The sequence below is a fragment of the Amphibalanus amphitrite genome, unplaced genomic scaffold (assembly GCF_019059575.1).
Source record: "Amphibalanus amphitrite isolate SeventyFive unplaced genomic scaffold, NRLGWU_Aamphi_draft 001473F_arrow, whole genome shotgun sequence".
NCBI classification, from domain to species: Eukaryota; Metazoa; Arthropoda; class Thecostraca; order Balanomorpha; family Balanidae; genus Amphibalanus; species Amphibalanus amphitrite.
The window spans coordinates 36,666-52,615 of NW_024882966.1; the positions used below are offsets into that span (position 1 = coordinate 36,666).

Genomic DNA, 15,950 nt, shown 5'->3' on the forward strand with positions numbered 1-15,950 from the left:
TTGCGGCCGCATTGCCGATCAGCAGATATTGCATCTAGATTCTTTGCTTGGACTTGACTTTCCAAGTCTGACTGGTTTCATCGCTGATGACATCTTAATGTTTCGCGTTACGTGCGAGCTTGACAGTCTGTGCTGTGCGCGCAATATTCTCGGCCCTCCGGTCTACCTCGTCAACCTCCGGTCTAGCAGCATGATTTTCGCATTTTAGGAGGCTCGTTTGTAAATTACCTAAGTACCTATAGGTAGCACCAATCAAGCAAAATCTAACTTCTCGCTGAGTTTTGAGCTGCATGGGACGGTCTAATTCCGTCCCCGCCTACCGGTTTCCTTCCCCGTCTGTGCCGTGGACGGTCGCCAGCCGCATCAGCTGCTCATGCCTCGGGGCATTTATCGGCGTCTGGTGCCTGGCCGGCGCGGCCCGGACACTAGTCCGGCCGACCTGCCCACTGGGCCCCCGGGGCATTGACCTACTGACCTCTCTCCCGCATGAGGCGATTCGCATTGACCAGATTCGGACGCAGATACATAAGTGAGTGATGGACAAATAACTTACAGCTACATCACTACAGCTATTACAGCAGCCTGGCATGAAAATTTTGCGATGGATTAGTACATATGAGCTTTTCCACCGCTGCATTGGCGTCTCAGTGCATCGCTTGCCTCAATCTCGGTCGTCTCCGGGCGTTTTGCAAAATAAAAAAATATAATAAAACTCTGGTAACACAAAGTAGCCTTGGGTAACACGACTCATTATGCATTGCTGCCTCAGTACAGGGCTCGCTTAACGCGTGCCCCGTGCGTCTATGGTTTGCTTTTTTTCTCTAACGAGCAGAAATGAGCAGAAGTACGCGTCACTTGGCAATATTATTCCATTAGTAGTCAAGTTCCGGTTGTCTCCGGCACACAGGGCAGCCTGACGCATTAAATGCTGCGTTTTCTGGCATGAGACAGTAGCATAAAGGCCTCTCAATTGCACTGGCTCAGGACATGTTGGATTTTTCTCCGGCCATGCCAAGTGTTACCGGCTATTACTTAGAGTACGCCATGTTGGCACGCCACATACCACATTTTTAGGTAACACAAGTTGGCTTGTTTGTCCGGTCATTTTATCGGCATTGCCGGTTCTTCGTATTAAACGGCAGACTATGTAAAGAAAAGGCTGCACTATTTGCGACTTTTCCGTCGTTTATAGGCATCACAGCTGCGTTGTCGGCTCAGTGCATATTATCAGTATATATATAAGTATATATATATAAGTATATGAATAACTTGTTTATGCTACGGTCGCACCCGAGTCCGGTGCTGCCGCCTTGTTAATGGCAAACCAGTAAAATACTGGTCAAATTTCAGTAGCATATTCAGCTAGCGCTGCGTTTGAGTCGAGCGCGCGTTCAAAGCGTTGTCGTCTCAGGGTCGAGCTAGCATAGGCTCCGGTCGACTCCGGTGCTGCCGCCTTGTTAATGGCAAACCAATAAAAGGGTCGAGCTAGCATAGGCTCCGGTCGACTCCGGTGCTGCCGCCTTGTTAATGGCAAACCAATAAAATACGTACTACTGGTCAAATTTCCGTAACACATTTCACAGCTGCGTTGTCGGCTTAGTGCAGTCTCGGCTCCGGTCGTCTCCGGTGCAGCCGTCGGAGAAATTAGTACGTAGGTATCTCCCGGCCGTTTCCATAGCCCAATGCGTAATACCTCGTTAGAAGCACATAGGATAATTTGCACTCGATATCTTAAATATCTCAAACAAATTATTAAAGTAATGAAATGTCCAGTAGAGCATAGCATCTCTCAAATTCAGTAACTCATCAGCTCAGTATATATAGCTCGCTTATGCTCCCGTCGTTCCCGGTACTGCCGAATGCCGGCTGCAATACCAGAGCTATGTTTGAGCCCCCAGACAGAGTTTTCTCTCAAACTACATGCATTATCCGGGTGTGTCACTTGACGGTTTTTGCGTCACGCCTCTAGCAATGCAATCGTTGTCTTCGTATACGAAGACAACGTTACGAAGGCAATGCTATACGGAGCTGCTTTCCGCTTATGTCTTACCCCAGTCATACCGACTTTAACCTGCTGAGTCAAACTGGCTTTTTATCTCAAGTTTAATAACAAGTGTCTCAATGATGTCGTTTCAATGCAGAGCTTGATTATGAGCCGGTCGTCTCCGGTATCGCCTGCTTATGGCCTTGCATAGTCCGGTCGTCTCCGGTATAGCCTGCTTATGACCTTGCATAGTCCGGTCGTCTCCGGTATAGCCTGCTTATGACCTTGCATAGTTCGGTCGTCTCCGGTATCGCCTGCTCATGGCCTTGCATAGTCCGGTCGTCTCCGGTATCGCCTGCTCATGGCCTTTGCATAGTCCGGTCGTCTCCGGTATTGCCTGCTTATGGCCTTGCATAGTCCGGTCGTCTCCATTATCGCCTGCTCATGGCCTTGCATAGTCCGGTCGTCTCCGGTATAGCCTGCTTATGGCCTTGCATAGTCCGGTCGTCTCCATTATCGCCTGCTCATGGCCTTGCATAGTCCGGTCGTCTCCGGTATCGCCTGCTCATAGCCTTGCATAGTCCGGTCGTCTCCGGTATCACCCAAGCCTGTGTGAAATGCGCATTACTGGTCAATCATCGGAAACTTATGGCCTTGCACCTATGGCCTTGCACCTAAATCAGTCGTCTCCGATGTCGCCGATGCTTATGGCCTTGTAAATATGTATAGTCCGGTCGTCTCCGGTATGGTCTGCTTATGGCTTTGCACCTAGTCCGGTCGTCTTAGTATCGACTGGCTTATGACCTTGCATAGTCAACGCTGTTGCATAACGCATTATACCGCCCGCTTAGGGCATAATTGCAAGGCAAAGCGGAACAAGCGAACGTGTCGGTGATAAGCGTTTCCACTGTCTCCTGCGGCGCCAGACACAACAGGTCGCCCTGTTCATCGGCGGCAACGATATCGCACGCAGGGTATTCCAGCAGCTTGAGCTCCTCTGCAGCAGGTTGAGGAGCTCTGCATGGCTGCAATTGCTCTATGAGCTGAATCAGTTATATAGTTCGCGTATACCCCGTCATGCTCAGAGACAATCTTCGGAACGCTCGCGCTTTTACCCCCGGGCCTGTTTCTCTGGGGCGGGATGGTGTCCACCCTTCGAAGATATAGGGCGAAGGGCTCTGGAAGCGTTCTTACCTACCCTTGTTGAATTTAAGATTGGGCACAGGCAATGAGCTAGCAGAGGAACATGACAGTGAGCAGTGCCAGTGTGTGCTACTTTCGTGAGGTGTGTTGCAGTACGCATGATGTGGAACATATGATGTGAGCATGATTTCTGTCTTTTTCATGCCTGCCACGAGTCCGCCTGATCGACACACCCAAAGCCTCGGCGTCAACACGCAGCAGCCGGCCTGACAAGCACACCTCGTCCAGCGTCGCTCCGCAGAGCACAAGGGGCGCCCTCAGGGGCTGCACAGCGCCCAGAGGCAACTCCGTCGCCGCTATGCCCCGACGTTCTCCTGTCCGGCCAAGCAGAGATCCTGCACTGGCTGACGCAGTAGCATCTCTGAGGACTGCTCAGTACCCAGCTACACTCGTCCGCTACACCAGCAGCCCCTGCCGATACCATCGCGATCAGCAAAAAGCAGCTGCACGGGATAGTCGTTGGGATGTTTCAGGCAGCCATCGCGGCCGCTGCACCAGCTGTCATCCCCGTCCCATCTACGCAGCACACGTCGTCGGGACCATCTCTAGGTCTCGAGTAGCCGGCGCAGTTCCGGAGGAGACGAACACCCAGGTAATACCTCAGGTTCAGCGACATGCCTTTAAAATTAGATATAAAAAAATAACAATTACAATGTGTGTCCGCGGACATCACTTTTAGTGTATCAGCTATCAGATACAACATCGAGAGCCACCGTTTTGCCAATCTTGACAACTGGTTTTGTACCTCTGATCCTCGCTATGAGGAGTCTGTAGTGTCGGCACCTTCAGCGTTGTGGGTGGTCTTCTGCAGCCAAGCCATCCATACGCGTCATCCAGACATTCGCAGTCAGTAGTCTTTGTCCGATATACGGGTGGTTACTTGAGCCCATCCTGAGAATGTCGCTCACATGCGTCAAGTCAGCTTTCTCTCAGCTCCCGGCATGGGGCTCTCCTGGAGGGAATATGACAAGTGGTTAACACGCGCTAGTGAGCTCCCTCCACACCTGTACAGTGTACACAGTGGGGCGAATCTGATGCTATTTCGCCAATCTGGCTCAACTCCACTGGCCGCGGCATCACCACTCACCAGCGTATCAGCAAGGTAGGAGCTGGGGCGTTCGGGGCGCGGAGTTCTCAACTCCTGTGTTTCCGGTGGATGCACGCACGGCCGCTGCCACTACAGCCACTCCTGGCGTGTCTGCCGCGGAAACCACGGCGCTCTCCGCTGCCCCCGCCGCAACGCCATTCGCAGCCAGCGGCCGGTCACCCCTCACGCCGCCCTACTCGCTCCTAGGGAATAGCAGACGACCCGCTGGCAGAGTGCCCGCCATCAGCGTGCCACATGTCGTTCTTCGTGAGCTTCTTAGTAGCTATAACTTATTTCTTGCGCCCTATGTTGGTGTAAGACTTCGAAAACTGCTTCATAACTGGATGTTTGGGCGCCCATTATAGTGGATGCATATGTCAATTGCGATAGACGCGCGGGTCGCATTGCCGGTCCTGCTTCCTCAAGCAGTCAATGGATAAGAAAGTTTGTCCCGAGCAGACTTATTCCCGAAAACGCCGGGGATGTAACACTTTAACCGCTACCTCTCCCTTCCGGAGGCCGATCTGTTAATGAATTTATCCCCACCTTATAAGTTAGAACACAGACACTTAGAAATATGACCCCCAAATATAGCTGACTCATAGACAATCCTCTCGGACGGATGGTTTCTGTGCTGATATTTTTTTCAAAGACGGCATTCATGACGTCTCTGAATTCGCTTCAGCGCATGTGCAGCGAGCTCCACGTTCCTTTTTGCTCTAGCAAGGCAAAGGAGCCCTACCGTATCCTCACATTCCCACGTAAAGAATGTTTTACATTCCAAGTTCTTAATGAGTACTGTAGATACATCAGCATGAGTGCGTCCATCGGGCAGAAAGTGAAGCTCCAGTGTGATCACCGGGGTAGGACGGATTAGGCTCGCTATTAACGCTTAAAAATCTCCCCTATCGCGACGTTCAAATCTTACATTGGTTTCATAACTTGCGTGCGTGGGTGGATCGGCCTTGGGAGTGTTTTCCTACGCCGAACGTATGATCTGCACCAAGGCACGTTCCGTCCGCACCATCGCATGGCGGTCAGAAAGACAGCACGTTTGGATCTCAGGGCATGGCCGATGATGTTGGTCCTTTTTGCCCAGGCCATGGGACTGGGGCTACCACGTCCCCGTAATCCATAGAAGTGTTCATGGCAGTAGCGCTGGCTCCTGCTACGACACGAGCCTATCACGCTGTCTGAAAGGAGCAGAACTTTCCTCGGGAGTCGGCTTCTGACAGCCTGTTTCTAGTCAGCGTCACAAATGTTGACAACCTTTGGCCAAGCAGAGTTTTGCGTACTGCAATGCTTTTGCTAGAGCTGGGACAGCTATGTAACGCTCGCCGGCAAGTCACCATGTTTCGTTCAAATTGCTCAACGTTCCATGCCATTTTCACGCTGTTTTTTTGCCCCTCTCCGTCGCGGCGAAATGGTCCGTTGCGGGCTACAGGAACATACTGGTGCACGTGCAGTGCCATTGAGTCCTGGCCACGACGCAGTTGTAGTATTCCGTGCTTCTTCCCGTGCTCTCTTTCCGGTGCGTGTTAGTCGCCATGCTCCACTGAGCGTTGGTCGTCGTGCCAGTTTGGCCAGAGGATTCATGTAAGCGATTCTCCTGGCTCTCTTGCCGTGCACTGGTCCGAAAGGAAAGGTTGCCAGTTCCGCCAGCCGAACTTTCTCTTTGCACTGTTCAGCCGTGCGCTGGTCCAAGATTGGTGCCAGTTACGCCGGCCGATTTTTCGTTGCACTGCTCAGCTGTGCGCTGGTGCCAGTTACGCTGGCCGATTTTTCGTTGCACTGCTCAGCCGTGCGCTGGTCCAAGATTGGTGCCAGTTTCGCCGGCCGATTTTTCATTGCACTGCTCAGCCGTACGCTGGTCCAAGAAAGGTGCCAGTCTCGCCGCTACACTGCTCAGCCGTGCGCTGGTCCAAGATTGGTGCCAGTTTCGCCGGCCGATTTTTCATTGCACTGCTCAGCCGTACGCTGGTCCAAGAAAGGTGCCAGTCTCGCCGCTACACTGTTCAGCCGTGCGCTGGTCCAAGATTGGTGCCAGTTACGCCGGCCGATTTTTCGTTGCACTGCTCAGTCGTGCGCTGGTCCAAGATTGGTGCCAGTTTCGCCGGCCGATTTTTCATTGCACTGCTCAGCCGTACGCTGGTCCAAGAAAGGTGCCAGTCTCGCCGCTACACTGCTCAGCCGTGCGCTGGTCCAAGATTGGTGCCAGTTACGCCGGCCGATTTTTCGTTGTAATGCTCAGCCGTGCGCTGGTCCAAGATTGGTGCCAGTTACGCCGCTACACCGCTCATGCAGCTGCGCGCTGGTCCAAGTTTGGTGCCAGTTACGCCAGCCGAAATTCGCGACACGAATGTTCTGTAGTCCCTGTTCTGCTGATCTCCCCCGTGCTATAGCAGCGCATTACTCTCAACGTAATGTAACTCGCTAGGGCTTCCGTGTATGCAGCAGATGTAGTTTTGCTAATTTGCAAGCACGCTGCGTGTGTTGCGGACCATGTGCTGGTGTTGAAGCGAGCTGCGTCTCACGCGCTCCTCAGTTACCGTTTGCGGCTATTGTATGTTGTGTGCCGGACATGCGCCGGGTGAATGCATTTGTTTTACTTTTATGCAAATTTTTATCTGCACTTAATTTTGCTAAGCTTACCTGCCTACGCATCGTTCTCGGGTTCGTGGGGGTAATGGGCTTTTCCTCACCCAAAGGCATTGTTGGAGTGCACAATACATAGACCCATAATCACAACAACGCCTTTGCGAGCTCGAACGAAGCGTAGAAATGTAACATTATAAGTCAACTGATAATGTTTTTTCTCCGCGGTGAGGGCGAGCGCCGCCCATGTGATTGCGTCATACCGCCCGCTCGTCAGGTCCGCATGACCCGAGCCCGGGTCATTCGCGCTCGCAGCGCCGCCGAGAGCAGTCAGCCACTGAGCCGTGGGCTGAGCGCGGCGCTTCCTGCTTTTCGCCATCCACCTCCCCTCCGCCACCGACGCGACTGTATTTTATCATTCGTGTAATTGTGCAGCTTCGCGTACATGCTTGATGCGTTGTGCAATGTACATACCCTCGTCTTCGGCTATGTATTGTGGGCTTTTCCTCACCCAAAGGCATTGTTGGAGTGCACAATACATAGACCCATAATCACAACAACGCCTTTGCGAGCTCGAACGAAGCGTAGAAAATATGTTTTCCTTCTATTGGGTCATGTCTGTTGCGTATGGTTAACACTAGCCTGCGCACGGGAATCGTGCCCGACTCGTGGAAGGTGTCGATCATTCACATTCACCCCGTGCCAAAGAGCGGTGCTTCATCTGACCTGTCCAACTTTAGGCCCATCTCAATCGTTCCAACCATCGCAAAAATCGTTGAAAGGGTGGTGCAGGAGCAGCTGTCATGTTACTTCAACGACAACCACTTGTTTAATGTAAATCAACATGGGTTTCGCGCGCATCATTCCACCGAGACGGCTCTTTTATGCCTAACCGACAAAGTACATCAAGCCATGGACGTGGGGAACATATCGTCGCTTGTGATGCTTGACTTGTCAAAGTGCTTCGATGTTGTTGATCATGCCCGGCTATTGGACAAACTGCGGCTGTATGGCGTTTGTACTCGGTGGTTTGAGAGCTACCTGTCAAACCACCGTCAGCAGGTAGCGCTGGCGTCCCGCACCGCCGGCCGCCGCCTGTCTCGCGCGCTGGTCAACCCGCTAGGCACGTATGTACCAGGGATCCGCCCTCGGGCCTCTGTTGTATAGCATTTACAGTAATGTCATGCCACTGTACGTCGAGGATGCCAACATCATCCAGTACGCTGATGATACACAGGTTTTAGTCACAGGTCCAAAGCATACGATGCCGCTCAACATTTCGAATATGGAGCGCAGTTTAGCCTGCTCTTTCATGGTGGTTTCGAAAGAACGCCATGAAGCTCAATGCCAGCAAAACTCAGCTGATTGTTTTCGGCTCTCGTCCTAACCTTAGACTCCTGCCGCCGGTAACGGTAACAATTGACGACACTTTGATCAGAGAGAGCCCAATAGCCAAGAACTTGGGCGTCATTTTCGACCGACATCTGTCATTTGATAGGGCAATATGGCTCCATATTGATCATGTGGTGCGAAAGTGTTCGGGTATTCTGCTGTCGCTGTGCCATGCCAAACATGGACTACCAGCTGAGGTGTTACCTCGGCTCATAGACGGTCTCGTCATGTCCTCTATTCGCTACTGTGTATCGGTGTACGGGGCAACCAGCGGTCAGCTTGTCCAGAGAATTCAAAAGTGCATAAACTTTTGTGCCAGAGTCTTATCGGGCAAGCGCAAATACGACCATATCAGCGACACGCTGAGGTCTCTGGGCTGGCTGTCTGCTGGTCAACTCCATCAATATTACACTCTGACGGCTTTGCGCAGGCTGTCTGACATGTCCGAACCCGAGGAGCTAGCTGCATTGTTTGTCAGAAACAGCGAGGTGCACACGCGGACCACGAGGGCCAGAAACCAGCTCCATCTGCCGCGCATCCGGAACGAGTACGGGCGGAGGCGCTTTGCCTACAGGGCAGCTTCCCTCATGAACTCTCTTCCGTCCCATGTTTGTGATTGTCGCGGCAGTAGAAAGCAGTTTGGGGCTGCCCTCAAACGCCACATGCTCTCCAATACTTGACTCCGATTTTTACACTGATGGTGTTGTGTTTGTGTGTTTGTGTGTGTAAGCGTGTATGACAACCGTGCCAGCATTCTCAATTTAGTCGTCTCCTGTGTTCTATACTTGTATGACGAAAACATGTAATAGCCTCTTTATAGAGGATATGTTTGATATGTTCAATAAATAAATAAATAAATAAATAAGTGCACAACATAATACAACTCAAAAATATGGACGGAACTATAGTCTGTTCCATATCAAGCTTGCAGACGGAGTTTCTTCGGCAGATCACTCCTCCGCCCAAGGCCCTAAATACACCTCCGCCCAAGAATTTGCGTCTTAAAATGTAAGAGCTGTATATACAGAAATCACGCACTGCTTTCAGCAGGGCACTTCGGCTGCAAACTTGAAACGGAACAGAGTATAGCACGTAAAGGCTGAAACAGACTCTTTCCGCGTTCAGGAAATCGCATGCGAGAGCCTATTCAAATACATTATAATTCTTCTCGCATCAATCGCTTGCGGGAGGTGCGTGCGATTGATGCGAGCGTGCTTCCATGTATTTGAATAGGCTCTCGCATGCGATTTCCTGACTGCGGAAAGAGTCTGTTTCACGCTTAACTGTAACAATATGTCAAGGATATACTCGTAAATATGACGTCTGCCTATAGATCGTCTGTAATGTGGCTTCGGTGGTAGAAGAAGGACATTCTCATTGCTCCATTTTTGTGTCAAGCTCACTTCCGTAACCGCCGTTAGCCCGAGCAACGCTTCTTGAGGGACTGTTGTCCCGTTCTTACCTCATTTTACTCGTGTTTTGAGAGAAAACTGCACATTGCTCACCATTGTTCAGCACGCCCACCTGCGCTTTAACCCGCGCACCGACGGGGGTCTGCGCCAACTTAGTACCGACGGGGGGGGGGGGGGGGGGGCGGATGACCGCCCCCCCTGAGATCTCGAGAACGAAGCAAGATAGCGACAAGCGGTAAACGGCATCGGATACGCACGGACAAAGTCTACAATTTTTACTAAGGTCATTTTCAGGTCAGGTCAAAGATGACGTCACAGGGGTCGAAAAAGTCAAAATGGCGGCGCTAGATATGGAGAGCGTTTTTCTCGAATAACTTTCGAAGTAGTCAAGATAGGAACAAACTAAGGGCATCATCGTGATCCTCTCAGCAATCCGCATCGAATGATATATATGTTGACCTCGAAAGGTCAAGGTCAAAGGTTGACCTCAGGTCACGTGACCTCGAGGTCATCATGTATATCATTCGATGCGTCTTGACTAGCTGAACACAATGAGACCATCCGCGCGGCTGTATCTTGTTTCTGTAAGGAGTTATTGGCAAAAAACCTTTGGTGACCTTTGATGACGTCACATGACCTTACAGCTGCCCAACAGCAAAACAGACCTCAAGGTAGTGAAGGTTGATCGTATGTGAAGTCATGTATGGTATATGGGGCCATTCCGACCCGTTTTAGTGGTAAAAACAGGGAGTTGATTTTTCCCCCATTGACTTATAATGGGGAGGTCGCGAAATTGACCTGACCTTAGGTCACCGACATCAAAATTCCGAGATATACAAATTGTAGCTACTAATGACCTAATAACATCCTGCGACTTTCAAAGGCCTCCGACATCTACTGTAGCTCTGGCAAGGTGACAAAGTTGCAAAAAAGTGACTTGAGGTTGGGTCATTCAAAGTGACCTGGTGAACTGACCTTTAAAGTTAGGAGGTTCAAACTTGCACACCATGTGTAAAATTGATGAGAGAATAGTCATATCAAATTTCGCGGCGCTACGCGCCGCGGTTTTCCCGCTATCCGCGAAAAACCTCAGGGGGGGGGGGGCGGATATCCGCCCCCCCCGTCGGTGCGCGGGTTAAGACTGTTGTTAACTCGCTGTTCAGTTCTTGCCCCGCACCTCACGCAAGAAGATAAGTTACTGGCGTCATATAACCCTCAGAGGTTGGGCACGCCATCAAACCCAATCATCATCATCACTTCCGTAAGCTTTTTTATCTCCCTCCCTCCTTCCCTACATCCTTCCACCTCTCTCCTCTCTCTCTCTCTCTCTCTCTCTCTCTCTCTCTCTCTCTCTCTCTCTCTCTCTCTCTCTCTCTCTCTCTCTCTCTCTCTCTCTCTCTCTCTCTCTCTCTCTCTCTCTCTCTCTCTCTCTCTCTCTCTCTCTCTCTCTCTCTCTCTCTCCCTCCCTCCCTCCCCCGTCACAAACCACAGCGACGTGACCGACGTTGTACCAGACGTCGCCGGCCGTCTGGTCGTCGGCCAGGCTCAGCGCCCGCTGGAAACACGTCAGTGTCATGTCGTACTGCTGCGCGTAGAAGCAGCACAGACCCAGGTTGTTGAATATCTCCGCGTTGTAGATGCCCATCTGCAACAGGCGCCTGAGGGGGATGAACATATCTGTCAGGTGATTACTTTTGGTCGAACGGAAACAGCACTCGACTCAATCAACGGCCGGGAGCTACGTTTTACCATGGATGAGGTACTTCATCCATGGTTTTACGACCTTAATTCTTGATCATGGCCTTCAGAGTTCAGCAGCAAATGAGGGGGGAAAGGACGATATCAATCGCTATGATCCGCGGCTATTCGAGACACCTGGCGGCATTTAACCCAGCTCTGCAGCCAGGCTGGACGGCATATCATGCCCTCTAGCGTCGTCTACAACTCCCCGGGGCGCCAACCCGTCATATAGCGCCCTCTGTGCCGCCCCTTCCCTCCGTTCCGTCGCTTCCATCCTCAGGATACTGTAATCCTTCTCCTCCATGCCGCAACCCCCACTCCGGGCTGGGCAGGCACCTTTATCTCAAGCGGGCTGCTCCCTTGGAGCGGCACCGCTGCTCCCGAGGGAGCGCACCCCGTAGCCGGGTGCAATGAGTACCTTGGGGCTGGGTGGCCTGTCTTTCGGAACGGGCTCAGCCCCGGCGACTCTCTAGGGTGTCTGCCCAGACCATTCCCCTAATTCCTATCATCCTTTCGGTTCTGAAATGGTCTTGTCAGACCGAAAGGGCCTAACCCAACAAAACAAAACAAAAACCACCCCTTCCCACCGAACCCACACACGCCCACACGGCTCCTTCCCAGCACCACGGAGCGCTCTCTACACAAGTCCGGTTCCCCTCGCAGCGCCCCCTGGCACCCCTCACCGGTAGAAGCGCAGCGCCACCTCCGGCTGGTCGCCATAGAAGTGGTTCAGGCCGATACAGGCGATCGCTTCCACGTTGGTGGCGTCCTGCTGCAGCACATCCTTGTAGAACTTGGCCGCCCGAGTGATGTCGTTCAGACCCTCATAGATCCTGTCAATGATGGCATGGCGAAAGCTTTAGCACGCCAAGATGGGCAAAGTGACTACTTCGTGAGATGTCACGATAATGGTGGGATTCAACAAGCGTAGACGATGGTTACGCCTAACAAAATGTGTGCAAACATTTGGACACATTTATATTGCATATCACATCTATTGATCTGACCTCGAATACCCGATACTTGCCTTACCCCAGCGACCGACACTGACCTAGCCCCGCTCGGTAATACGACTCTGCCCTTACATCGACGACCCGACACTGACCGCCAAGGTTTACCTGACGACTCAGTCCAGCCTGACCTCGGTAATCCTCAACTAGCCCAGTCTGACCTGACCTCAGCGACCGGCTCTAGCGCGACCTCCGTGATCTGACGTGACCTGACCTCTGTCCCTCGGCACTGACCCGACCTCCGTCCCCCCCCCCCACTGACCTAGCAATACCGGTGAGCAGGGAGACCTCGTCGGGGAACGAGTCGAGTCCCTGTCGGAACACGCTGAGCGCGGCGATCGGCTGGTCCAGGCGCACGTACACCCGACACAGGTGCAGCACGGTGGCCACCATCGGCTGACAAAGAGGGAGAGAGGGTCAAGGAGGGTCACAGGGGAAAGACGGTGCAGTACTGTGAGTCATGGTCACGAATATTACTTAACTAATAGTGGCCACCAGCTGCTGAGTTTTAATTACTAAGACTCAGCGTAAGGGATCCACTCTCTCCATCCTCGAACTGCGATCTCATCCCTTCAGTCCACCTGAAGCCCGGCCGGTTCCTATCACACCTCTCTAAGGGTGGCCGGCACGGTGACGAGCCAGCCGTTCCAAAGGTTGACCAGGGGTCGAGGTAACCTCCCGCACCGTACGATGGCCGTGACGGCTGGGCGCTGGATCAGCTCCACCCGCACGAGTCGCGGCGCCCGAAGGTGCTGAGCCGTGCCGTGCTGTACCGTGACGTAGGTAACGATCCACTGATCTCCAAACACCGGCAACATCACAGCCCGGTAAATTAATAATGGAAAATGTTGATCCAGAATAGGGTCCATTTCGTAGAGAACAAACCAGCTTTAAACCAACAAGCCTGAATACACTTCAAAGTTGAAACCTTCCTACTTCGCACCTCTTACTCAAATTCGCAGCAACTTATTTGCACTTATTTAGGGGCTACTGGAGAAACGACAGGGATTTTTTCCTTTCCTGCTGAAACTATAGGCTAAGCAGTGAGCAGACTGAAGCTCGTGTTCCCAAAGGCCCTTTCTAACCCGTCGGGAGAGCATGTTTCGATGGGGTGACATTGCAATGTAAATAGAAGATGTGGCGACATGCCTCATGCAACCGGAGTAGGTGCTTGTGGGCTGCATGATGCATTTTGTGGGCGATATAATATCATTTGCGGGCTGCATAATGGGGAGTTCATAGGGATGCCGGTGCTCCCGTAAATCTTCCGTCAAACCGTTGCTTTCGTCGTGCCCTACAAGTTACGCCCTTGTGGTCTGCACCCCATCCTGCTTAGACCTTTGACTGTATTCCGTAGTCTTATAAGATGGCACCGGCATGGTTTTTATGGCATCTACAACATGCGGTTCACCCAGCCAACCGCTTCCTGCAGATTTCATACGGAACGCACCAAAAGTTATTACTTATGCCTCTGGCATAAAGTAAGACAGCACAATCCACTCAGCAGTCAGCAGCCATTTAAAGATAATGACAGGCCATAAAGAGTCAAGTATCCCACAGTACCGTCGCGGGCCGCCCTTCCCCGGCAGGTACCCCGTTCGGCTGTCCAGTCCGTCCAGTCCGACCAGACGTGCGGCCCCTGAGAAACTGTGCGCCTTGCCGTCATATCAGTTCCCGTTCATTATACATTTGGCCGGCAATTCGGCGCCGTTGAGTGCCGTGCAGCGAGGACACGCCAAGTCACACCGGGCTCCCAAGGCCGCCGGCAGCGACGAATTACAGTCGGCAAATCGCTACCAAACACGGCCGCTCCATCGCGGCCCGGTTCGGCACAACAACAGCAATTAGTCGTCACCCCGGGCCGGGCGGAGATCACGAGAGATACCGGGCGTGGTCGGCACGGGCCGGGTACGGATCGCGCTGAGATGGGCCGTGACATCGTCCCGTTTCCTCGAGACCGCAAGCAGGCCTAGGCTGTGTCAGATCGGTAATTTAGCTGAGCGAATATTGAGCAAGGACGTTGTTGCAAATTAGTTCAAATACACACCCTACAGGCTACATTTACCTACATTTGGCAGCTATAGTTGTGATGCTGAGGAAAGTGCACAATTTCAGCCTCCCCACAATTAGCACAAGCCTAATCCACATTTAACCCGCGCCCCGTCGGGGGGGGGGGGGGGCGAAACGACCCCCCTGTCCTTTTCCGTCGATATCTCCTAAACGGCTGGAGATATCGCCACCAAACTTTCAGGACCCCTCCGGGCATCAATTTTACACATTGTGACCATTTTTTTTTTCCCAGAGGCTATGATAGGTTGGCCACAAATGACGTCAGAATGACGTCATGTTCTGCCATTTTCGACCGAAAAAAACCCTTCACGAGAAGAGCTGTCAGGCCTACAGCCTTGAAGATACAGAAAAATGATCAAAACATAAAAGGTATAGAATTGACAGGGCTACAAAACTGCTATCTCGCATTTTTGAAATTTTTTAGTTTTGACCCCCAAGAATCAAAAAAGCATTTTTTTTTAGTTGAGTTTCGAAAAAACGGAATATATGTAATAGTACCCGCCGTCTTCCATCTACATACCAAATTTCAGATCGATATCTCGTTTTTTGGCGAAGTTATAGCGAAAAAAAAACTTCAAAAATGATGACATAAAATTTTCAAACTCAATTTTTGGCAATTCTAGACCCCGTATGGCAAAACAAAGACCACCATTAGACTCCCCGTGATGAGCTGCATCAAATCGATACCCATTTTATGCAAAAATATCAACTTTGAAATTTGACCTAATTTGACCTGACCTTGACCTGACCTCGACCAAAACGTGACCTAAGCTGGCCCCAAAGGCTGCCTGACCCACACAATCGCATGTGTTATGTAAAATGGACCATAAAACATGTATCACACGACACTTTCATATTGTGACCCCCGGTGACCTGACCTCTGTGACCTGACCTGGTATCAGTGACCTCAGATAGCAAAGTATGTGTTTGACGAACAATGTACCATCGATGGTTTTCAATAATTTACCAATTTACTCGATTTCACAACACATTTCTTGAAATGCCTGTGAACGTCTGACCTTTGACCTGACCTGTGACGTCATCGGTTTGACCTAGGTCAATGAAATTTGGTCACAAGGTAGTTCTCTGGTGGGGCTATCGAACGCCGTTTGAATTTTGAAAATCAGCCGTTAAATTTCTGAGATCTTAGGGGGGCCGAAACGCCCCCCCCCCCTTCGGGTGGTAGGGTCCGCCGATAGCCCTACGGGGCGCGGGTTAAGACAGGTTCAACCCCACCCCAGCCAATTTTCTCCGCAGGTGTGTGGAAAAAGGACGCTTTATTGTTGTTCAACGAACGCATTCTATAGGTAGAAACGCTCATGTTAGAATCTTGCAGACCGTCCGTTCAACCCACGGCTACCACATGCGAATCACATATTATTTACAACAAACCGCCCAGAAAGCCATCACAAAAACATGCCACTAGCCCTCACAAGCCAAACGAACGTTCCTTTCTC

At 51.6% G+C, this 15,950-nt stretch overlaps 1 protein-coding gene across 2 annotated transcripts in view; it reads right to left on the minus strand.

Moving 5' to 3' along the window:
- Positions 1–15,950, minus strand: part of LOC122373287 (tetratricopeptide repeat protein 8-like) — an 84,992-nt gene that overhangs the window by 3,387 nt on the left and 65,655 nt on the right. For both annotated transcript variants that reach the window (XM_043351214.1, XM_043351215.1), the window contains exons 7-9: positions 12,686–12,819; positions 12,097–12,246; positions 11,160–11,331 (exon numbers count right to left, since the gene is read on the minus strand). In XM_043351214.1, coding sequence (XP_043207149.1) covers positions 11,160–11,331; positions 12,097–12,246; positions 12,686–12,819 — 456 coding nt within the window. The remainder of the gene's footprint in view (positions 1–11,159; positions 11,332–12,096; positions 12,247–12,685; positions 12,820–15,950) is intronic.